Source organism: Pleurodeles waltl, chromosome 1_1 (genome assembly GCF_031143425.1).
Source record: "Pleurodeles waltl isolate 20211129_DDA chromosome 1_1, aPleWal1.hap1.20221129, whole genome shotgun sequence".
NCBI classification, from domain to species: Eukaryota; Metazoa; Chordata; class Amphibia; order Caudata; family Salamandridae; genus Pleurodeles; species Pleurodeles waltl.
Genome location: NC_090436.1, coordinates 246,170,788 through 246,180,604, shown reverse-complemented (window position 1 = coordinate 246,180,604; position 9,817 = coordinate 246,170,788). Strand labels below are relative to the sequence as shown.

The 9,817-nt window shown below is 43.2% G+C and overlaps 1 protein-coding gene across 2 annotated transcripts in view; it reads right to left on the bottom strand.

Annotated features, from left to right (window-relative positions):
* Positions 1–1,393: 1,393 nt before the first annotated feature.
* Positions 1,394–9,817, bottom strand: part of RIMOC1 (RAB7A interacting MON1-CCZ1 complex subunit 1) — a 238,513-nt gene continuing 230,089 nt past the window's right edge. For both annotated transcript variants that reach the window (XM_069221457.1, XM_069221454.1), the window contains one exon: positions 1,394–3,366. In XM_069221457.1, the coding sequence (XP_069077558.1) occupies positions 3,077–3,366 (290 nt within the window). In that variant the 3' untranslated portion in view covers positions 1,394–3,076. The remainder of the gene's footprint in view (positions 3,367–9,817) is intronic.

Sequence of the window (9,817 nt, the reverse complement as noted above, 5' to 3'; positions counted from 1 at the left end):
GCTTAAAAGGCTGTGGCACTTGCAGTTTTCATTGTGGTAGTGAATGTTTTGTACATTTTCCTCTCACTGACTCAAGCTTCTTATTCTCCTTCTCCAGAGGGACAGTGGATGAAGGAGCAGAAGCATGGTATTGCTTCACTGAAGAGATGATTACTGTGCCAGTGGGAGGATCCACCCAGAGGAATAGTGGCTACTGCTCAGGTGGACTGTATTGTTTTTGAAGTTTTGTGGGAGCTGCTTTCACAGTGGCAGCCATGACAAAGAATTCTATTGCTGGCTCAAAAAAGCAGGAAGCTACCTGGAGGCCTCCAATATGTTTTCTGGAGGAGGATAGCAAAGATCACTGAAGATGATGTTGAGGCAGCAGGCAGGGAATAATTAGTTTGTTTGCAGCTCTGAAGAGAATATCCTAGAAAGTACCGATGTCATGAGTAGGAGAGAATCTTGCAAGAGACGAATATGTCAGATAGACGTCTGCATCTTGAAAAACGTCTGGAGGAGGAAATATGTTTAGAATGCCTTGAATGCAAAGAGAGATGGCCGGACCTTGATCATCTTCTCAACCTGTAGCAAGTTCTACGACCAGGTGGAGGAGTTCTGGATTTCCTTGGCGGAACAGTGACAAGTGCTAAGGGTAGTAAGGGCTGGGCCGCCCTGGGCAGTGGCGGAGGAGACCTAGGCAATTGAGGAGGTGGCAGCAGAGAGATGTCTGTGGCATCAGACATAGTGAATCAGGTATTTTCAAAGATGGTGATAAAGGCAAGGATTGGGAATAGGCTTTTGAATATTCTGTCTGAGGTACAAAGTACCCTCTACACTTTCATCTTTCTGAGTCACTCCACCGACTTCTGTATAGAAACAGAGGATTCCTCAGACTCCCTTGATGTTGAAATTCTTCGCCTGTTCAATGGAGAATACTTTCTTGACGGTGAACCTGCTCTTGACAGCGAACATGTAGGCACAGTACTTTGCATTGATGTCAAAGTCCTCCAAGTTGCCTGGGGATCACATAGTTTTAACTTGTGGTGTCTCTTCTTGGATCTTGTTTTGGAGGAGTCCTCAGAGATGGCAAAAGGGGTCTTGGCAGAGGGAATACCCTATCCTTGCTCCTCTGATCTCCCAGTTAGTACTGAGAGGCTCCCGACATGCCTTCACTGTTAATTGTGTTCATGAAAAAAAAATCCTGGCCCTTTAGTGTGTATCGGCAAAATGTTCTGCAGGGTATATACTTGTCTGCAGTATAGGTGTCTAGCAGGCAAAGTCCACAGAGCTCTTGGGCATCTGTTTTCACCTTTTTCCCTGGTAGGAAGCTGGACACTTCACTAAAAGAGATGGCATTTTTGTGAAGAACAAACATGTCAGGAAAATAAAATCTTAAAAGACGTCGAGTGAATATTATTTAAAGAAGTTTATTAAGAATCAAAAGTTAAAAAAACAATACTCGTCCACCCTCAGTACTCCAGAGTCATTTCCCCAGGATCCAGAAAAAAATGGAACAACTGCCACCGAGAGACGATGATGGGATACTGCAGCATTGGAAACCATTAAAGCCGCACTTTAAATGGATGCAGTATACCTGGCTAGCTGCCCTAGTTTATCCCTTCATTTTCTTTAAAAAACCTTTGTGAAAGAGACCTAGGGCCAGATGTAGCAACCCGTTTGCGAGTCGCAAACGGCGAAAATCGCCGTTTGCGAGTCGCAAACGTGGGTTTGCCATGCAGAAATGCATATTGCGAGTCGTTACCGACTCGCAATATGCATTTCCGACTCGCAAATAGGAAGGGGTGTTCCCTTCCTATTTGCGAGTAGCTGTGGGATGCAATACCATTTGCGACCGCGTATGCGGTCGCAAATGGCATCGCAGTTACCATCCACTTCAAGTGTATGGTAACCCACTCGCAAATTGGAAGGGGTCCCCATGGGACCCCTTCCAGTTTGTGACTGGACCCCAAATTATTTTTTCAAGGCAGGGAGTGGTCCAAGGGACCACTCCCTGCCCTGAAAAAAACCCGAAACTAAAGGTTTCGGTTTTTTTGAAGTGCAGCTTGTTTTCCTGTTAGGAAAACGGGCTACACTTAAAAAAAAAAAAACTGCTTTATTGAAAAGCAGGTCGCGAACATGGAGGTCTGCTGACGACAGCAGGCCTCCATGTTAGCGAGTGCCTATACTCGCAATGGGGCCGCAATTTGCGACCCACCTCATGAATATTCATGAGGTGGGTCATTGCGACCCCATTGCGAGTCGCAGTCGGTGTCTGAGACACCGTACTGCATAGCAATTTGCGACTTGCAAATTGCGAGTCGCAGGGACTCGCAATTTGCAAGTCGCAAATTGCCAACTTGCTACATCTGGCCCTTATTCTTTGTCACTTAGTTTTCTAGTGGCAAATATGTATTTTTTTTAATTGAGAGTATTTTTTTCAAGAGTAAATAAATGCAAATGGCCAATACAGCATATTTCATAGGATGCTAAATTATTTATCTTCAAAGAAGATATTTTTTGCCTTTCTGAGAAAGGCAAATGTTCAACGTGTATTTGGCTGGACTATTCAGTGATTATGATTATGAATAGAGATCTCCATTGGAGAAATAAATTCTTTACTGAAAGAAAATTAAACTGAAGAAATTCTAATACCATAGGAGGACTGCATCAGCCCAACAGACTCAATCTGATATAAGATTATGAAATTCAGGTTTGATGAATGATATACCTTGGAAACACCACACTCAATGCGAATAGTGCAATTTTCCTTACAACTATGCTAGTAAGTTAATAATTATTACAGAGAGAATTTTATTTTCAATCAGTTTCTTTTTTCATATGTAAGCAAATCAAGTGGATGTGGAAATTAAAATTACAGGTAAATGCGTACAAGGTTGTGAAATGGTTAAGGATACAAAGTCAGTAGTTAGGTTGAGAGCCTAGTTAGGAAAACATACCACAAAGCAATACAATAACATTCTGTAAAAACACAATGTATCATTGGGAACATCAAATTAAGTCATGAATCGAAAATAGAGTGGCAAAAAGATGCAAGTTCCAAAACTTCTAAGTTACTTTATATAAAAAAGAATACTCAGTTCCCAATTTTTTTCAAAAAGTCCAGTATTTCTATTGCATTTTCTGTGCTCCAGCCTTGTCCTTTTAGTGGCCCCTCACAAACAGAAACATATTTCAGCAACATCTTCTCTCCTATGTCCTGGAAATCCAATGTATCTTTTTGAAAACTGTCACCCTTATCCTTGCTGGTTTCTGCATCGGAGACATTGCATTGAGGTGTTTCTTTTCCTTCACAATGCTTCAAAATCCAGTAGCACATTTCTCCAGCATACATCATGGCTAATAAATGTGTATCACTAAAAACACCTTCAAAACAATTGCATGCAATTAGCATTAGATACATTGTTGTAACATTTGCCAAACTAAATTCCAACAGACATTATGCTAATAAGGCTAAGGAGTAAGTCACTAACTTTTTTTGTATTCTACTAATATTTACAAGAATAAAGGAGCTGCATACTTGCAACAATGGATCTATAATGTAGTTATCCCATAATGACACCTTCTGATGAATATCTCCCAGCGCCAAGAAGCTTATCACAGAATACTACTCTTGTTTAAGAGGACATTTTATTACAAGGAATATGATCATAATCAGGAAACACACATGAATGTACCACAAGGTGCATTTTATACTAGTAGTAACAGAAAATACAAATCTTTTGAGAGTTCGAAGATAAAGTTACTTACCTGTAACACTGGTTCTCTATCAAGGGTATCTTCATTGGGTTTATAAAGAATGAATAAATCCACTCATGTGCGGGGTCTCAGAACATCTTTAAAACGGAGACAACAAAACTCCAATCGTAAAATAATAAAAAACACTCCTGTGCCTTTACACAGTTTTTTCCTTTCGAAAAGAAAACATGTTGGGAAAACATGCAAGGCTATTTCAGAATCAGGAGTAGAGTAAAAGTAGGAAATAGCTTCAATAAAGCAAAAGGGTTTATTCCTCCCACAGTCGCAGCTATATTAACCGTCAACCTTTCCATTCTTTTTTCGTGGACTGTTGGGAGGGCACACAATCTTAAATGGAGATCTCTAATTCCGTTTCTCTGGTGCGGCTTGGAGGGAAGCGCTTTATGAATGTAATGAAAAGACTCTTGATAGAGAACCAGTGTTATAGATAAATATCAAAGGTTCTTCAACAATGGGACCATCTGTTAAGTGGAGTCCCAAACGCAAGCGACTTCATCAAAAGATCATGTTAGGTTGTCTATTGTGGGTGTTGGTTATGGATGCAGGACTAACAAAAAAGCTTCCATTTAAAGCAGTATAAAATGGCAGAAAATCTAGTAAGCTGCCACAAAGGATCTTTACTTGGCAAATCTTTAAAAGTGATAGCAGCGTTTGTGCCTACAGCATGATTGTTGCTCTTCCCCTCCATTCCTGTGAGAGTACTAAATTTGTGCTGGAGAACATATATTGAAGCAAACCACCTACTGTCATCCAACGAGAAAAGATGGCCTTTGGTTGCCAGGATTTACAAAAACATATGATTCAAACAATTTGAAGACTAAAGTAACATGTAAAAAAGAGCCTCTAGTCTTAATTGTAAGCAGTCTTGTGTGGTCTTCCCCCAATCATTTTGCCTTCCTCCTCTATTTTTCCTGATCTCATTTTTACTGGCCTTAGTACCCTGCACTGCTAACCAGTGATAAAGTGTGTGTGCTCTCCTCTCTAAACACAGTAATATTGGCTTATCCTCAATTGGCATATTTAATTTACTTATAAGTTCCTAGTAAAGAAGTACTACGTGTACTCGGGCCTGTAAATTAAATGCTGCTAATGGGCCTGCAGCACCCACTTAAGAAGCCCATTAAGCATGTCTTAGGCCTGCCACTGCACAGCCTATGTGTGCAGTTTAAACTCCCTTTTCGACCCAGCAAAATTAACCTTTTGCCAAGCCCAACCCTTTCTTTTTGATACATATGTCACCCCTAGCTTAAGCCCTGGAAACCCCAGAGGGCAGGGTGCAAAGTATTTACAAAGTAGGACATGTGCTAGTTTTACCTGCCCTGGTAGTGAAAAACTCTGAAATTCATTTTTCACTAATGGAAGGCCTATCTCTCCCATAGGATGATATTGTGGTTGCCTCTTTAAAATTAGAAGTGTAAATTCCAAATGCATTTTTCTTTTTTGTTTTTTCCCAATTCTCCCTCACTGCCTCTTTGAATTCTGCTAAATTGTGTCTCGCTCTGGAGAAGTCGTACCTGCACCTACAGCAGTTGATTTTGAGCTGTCCAGGTTACAATCTTACACTACGCAACAGCTGAAGGATTTCTGCAAGGACTTTCAAGGGGTTTCACAAAAAAGGTGGAACTACAGAAGGCTTTGAAAGCCTAGGCAGAGGCCTAGATCGATGGAGAAGATATAACAGAGGAGACACTGGACAGAGGATCCCAGGAAGTAGGGTGCAGCAATGGAAATGGTGGCAGCATACCTGCAGTGTCTTAAAGTGAGTGGCTCTCTTTTCCCCCCAACCAAGGGTGGGGGTGGTTCACAGTAACTCAGATAGGTCTCATTGTAGCGGGGTGGGTGTAGGGTCCCATGTCACTTCTCAGAAGAGGAGGAGGGATGGGGATGGGAAACATCCCAGAGTGCCCTATGCCCAGCCCCACACCTGGAGACAACCCCACGGGGGCCCCACGGAGGGAATCTAGATTGTACTGGGAGACTACCCACTGAGGCGGGCGCCATAGCGTCAGGAGAGCTTCCGCAGGTAGATACTGTATCCACCAGAAAAAGCATTACCAAAGTTAAGTAACTTGTTCTTCTGATGGATACATCTACCTGTGAACTCCTCCCCTTTTGAATAGAATCCCGAAGCAGTCCAGCACTCAAAGGTGGGTGCCTGTCTGGCTATACCAAGAAATCCTGCAGCACTGAACGGTTAAAATGACCATCACTCCTCACTTCAGAGTCTTAGCAGTAATGCTTTGCAAAAGTGTGGAGGCAAGCCCAAGTTGGTACCTTGCAAATGTCAACAACAGGTACACCTCTAGCCAATGCAGAAGTTGCAGACATAGCTCTAGTTGAATGAGCTCTTCTAATGCCCTTAGGAGGATCCTTCTTTGCTTGCGGATAACATATTTTTATGCAAACGATGACCCACCTTGAGAGAGTTCTCTTGCGGATGGCTTTGCCGTTCATCTTGCCCACGGCTTTGCCGTTCATCTTGCCCACGTAGCCAATGAAGAGCTGATCATCTATCCTGAAGTCTTTCGTCCTGTCCACATAGAAGCTTAGTGCGCTCTTCAGATCCAGACGATGCAGCCTTTCCTCCTCCTTAAAGGGATGGGGAGGAGGATAAAAGGATGGAAGGGTAATCGATTGTCCTAAATGAAAAAGTGTCACTAGCTTAGCTAGGAAAGCCACCCTGGTTCTCAAAACATCCTTATTTGCATGGAAGGTAGTAAAAGGGGGTGTTATGCTTAGAGCCTGAAGCTCACTTACACGTTTAGCCAACGTGACAGCTATTAGAAAAACAGCCTTAAACGTAAGAAGTTTCAAAGGGCAACTATGTAATGGTTCAAATGGTGAACCCATTAGATATGTTAAGGCTACATTTAAATCGTACTGAGGAATTACAAATGGAGTGGAAGGACTGATTAATCAAATCCTTAAGAAACCTTAATACTATAGGGGACTTAAACAAAGAGAGTTGATCAGGTAATCAAATCAAAGCTGACAGCGCAGATAGGTAAACTTTCACTGCTGCAATTGTGCAACCTTGTTGCGCTAAGGAAAGAGCAAATTACAAAACATTAGATAGGTGGGCCTTTAAAGGATCAATGTGTCTCTTCTCACACCACTTAACACATTTTGCCCCTCTGCCAGCATAGACAGTCTTGGTGTTGTGTCGTCTGGCAGATAAAATAACATCCACCACTTCTGGGAGGAAAGAAAAAGAACTCAGATCCTCCTGTTCAATCTCCAGGCATGTAGGTGCAGACTCTGGAGGTGGAGGTGTAGAACCTGCCCCTGCAACTGCTAGAGGAGGCCCACCCTGTGAGGGAGATGGAGTGGAGGGCGCAGAGAGAACTGAAGTGTGTCTGTGTACCACACCCTTCTTGGTCAATCGAGAGCTATTAATATGACTTGGGCCCGGTCTTGGTGAATCTTCCTTAGATCCCCGCGAATCAAGGGCCTGGGAGGAAACGCGTAAGGCAGCTGGTCACTCCAGCTCAACTGAAACATGTCCCCCAATGCTCCCTGCATCAGATACTGGAGGCTGCAGAAGAACGGGCAGTGCGCGTTCTCGTGAGTGGCAAACAGGTCTATCTGAGTGGGTCCCCAACAAATGGAAGACATGAAGAACCACCTCCAAATGGAGATGCACTCGTGATCGGCTGAAAAGTTCCAGCTGAGACAGTCCGCACGTATGTTGAGAACTCCGGTCAAATGGTTTGCTACTATGCAAATCTGATGGTCCTGAGCCCGGCACCAGAGTCACAGAGCCTCTACACAGAGAAGAAACAACCCTACCATTCCCTGTTTGCTGATGTCCCACATCACAGTAGTGTTGTCTGTCAAGACTTGTAACGACTGACCGCAAAGGGACGGGAGGACGGCCTTGAGAGCCAGACATATCACCCGTAACTCCAACAGATTGATGTGAAACATCTGTTTTACTGGAGACTAAAGACCTAGCATGAAACTGAGATACTTCCTGTGCGACTTCAGAATGGGGATGTGAAAATACGCATCCTGCAAGTCGATAGAAACCATCTTGTCTTCCTTGTCCAGTACAAGAAGCACCTGTGCCAGGGTCAGCATTTTGAATTTTTTCTGTTTGAGGAACTACTTCAAAATCCTCAGGTCCAGAAAGGCCTCAAACGACCATTTTTCTTGGGGATCAGGAAATATCTTGAGTAACATCACTGACCCCTTTCCTCCTCCGGAACCAACTCCACTGCACCCTTTAACAGCAGATTTTGATCCTCCTGCTGAAGCAACAGCAGGTGCTCTTGATTGTTGGGGAGAGTAGGAAGGGAGGAAATGCCGGAAAAAGAAGGGCATATCCATTTTCTACAATGATCAGCACCCACAAGTCTGATGTTATCAACTCCCACTCTTGAAGAAAATGAATCAACCTTCCCCCTATGGGAAACACATGATGCTGAAAGGAGTGAGAATTAGTACTGCTTCCCCGTGGAAGAGGAAAAGGAGGAGGAGGAAGGCTGCTGGGTGGCACCATGTGATCTAAGTCTTCCACAACCTCTGTAGGATCTTAGAGAGGTTTGATAGGTTGTTGACCTTGGAAATACTGCCTCCCTCGAAAAGAGGGCCAAACCACCTGAACCTATGAAATGGTCTGTAGGTTGTCTGAAGACCCAATTATTTAGCAATGGCCTTACTGTCCTTAAATCTGTCTAGGACAGAGTCAGTCTTGGCACCAAAAAGTCTGAATCCATCAAATGGAAGATCCATTAAAGTGGACTGAACATCAAAGGAAAACCCTGCTCCCTGAGCCATGCAGGCCTTCTGGTTGCAATTGAAGTCCCCATGGCTCCGCAGTGTCCGTGTCTGATTGTATCACCTGTTTCGCTGTCTATTGGCTATCTTGTAAAATTTCAGAAAAATGGCCCTGTACATCCTGCAGCAATTTAGGGATGTCATCTTTTGCTGAATCCATCAACGCATAAATGTACATGCCAAGCAAACAAGTTGCACTGACCTACTTTAGTGCCATGCTTCCTAAAGATCTTTTTTGACGATTGCGCCATACGCTTAGGTTCTATCGGCAGGAGTAATAGGAAATGATCTAGGCGCTGATTTAGATGAACAAGAAGCTTGCAACACCAAGCTTTCAGGAGTTGGTTGCTGACTCAAGAACTGAGGGTCATCTAGTGGAACTCTGTACCTCCTGGCAATAGATTTTAAAACTGCAGGAGTAGTAACCATGGCTTCTTCCATATATCTAATACTGGCTCCGACAATGCGTCATTAAATGGAAGAAGAAGTTCAGATGATGAGGTTGAAGAATGGAAAGCCTCAGTCAAAATATTAGATTTTAACTCTGTAGTAGGCAGAGGCAAGTCTAAACGTTCTGCTGCCTTTCTAATTACTCCATTGTATAAGTAACCTCTGGAGGAAGTATAACCCCAGTAGATAACAATTCCCACTCAGGGGATGTTCAAGCCCACTCACTACTTCAATCCCTTGAAAGTAAAGAGGCAATAATATCTCTCCTTCTTCCAACTCATGTTGTTCTTCCAAATACTGCTGTTCCCATAACAGCCTCAAAGCCTTCCTCCTTGATCTCAGCCTGGCGCATTGCGAATAATCAAAGTGTGAGGAATCCACAGGTAGATGTATCCATCAGAAAACTGTGTTTGTAGAGTTCAAGGTAATTTCCCAATGTCTGAGTGATCATAATCCATGGCTTTTGGTAATGACTTTTTGTTTAAGGCACATGACTCCTCGTTGAACAGACCCATACACTTTTCTGTGCGCCAGCTAGGAACACGTAGACCCAGATTGCTTTTTGAGTAAATTGATTGCAGCTAATGCCCCGGCTATTGGAGTCTGTTGGTCGCCCAATGAGGAGGAGAGTACTATGTTGGACGTTATTTCCTTATTATGACAGAGCATCTAAGGCATGCTGGTACTCAGTAAGCGACCAGGAGCTTCTTATTGGTTCTATGTCAGAACCACGCATGCCTTTACCATGCATGCTGTTACTCTGCAGTCTTTACAGTGCATGCGGCTTTACCACACATTCCTTATAGCATGCAAATTATTACAACAACAT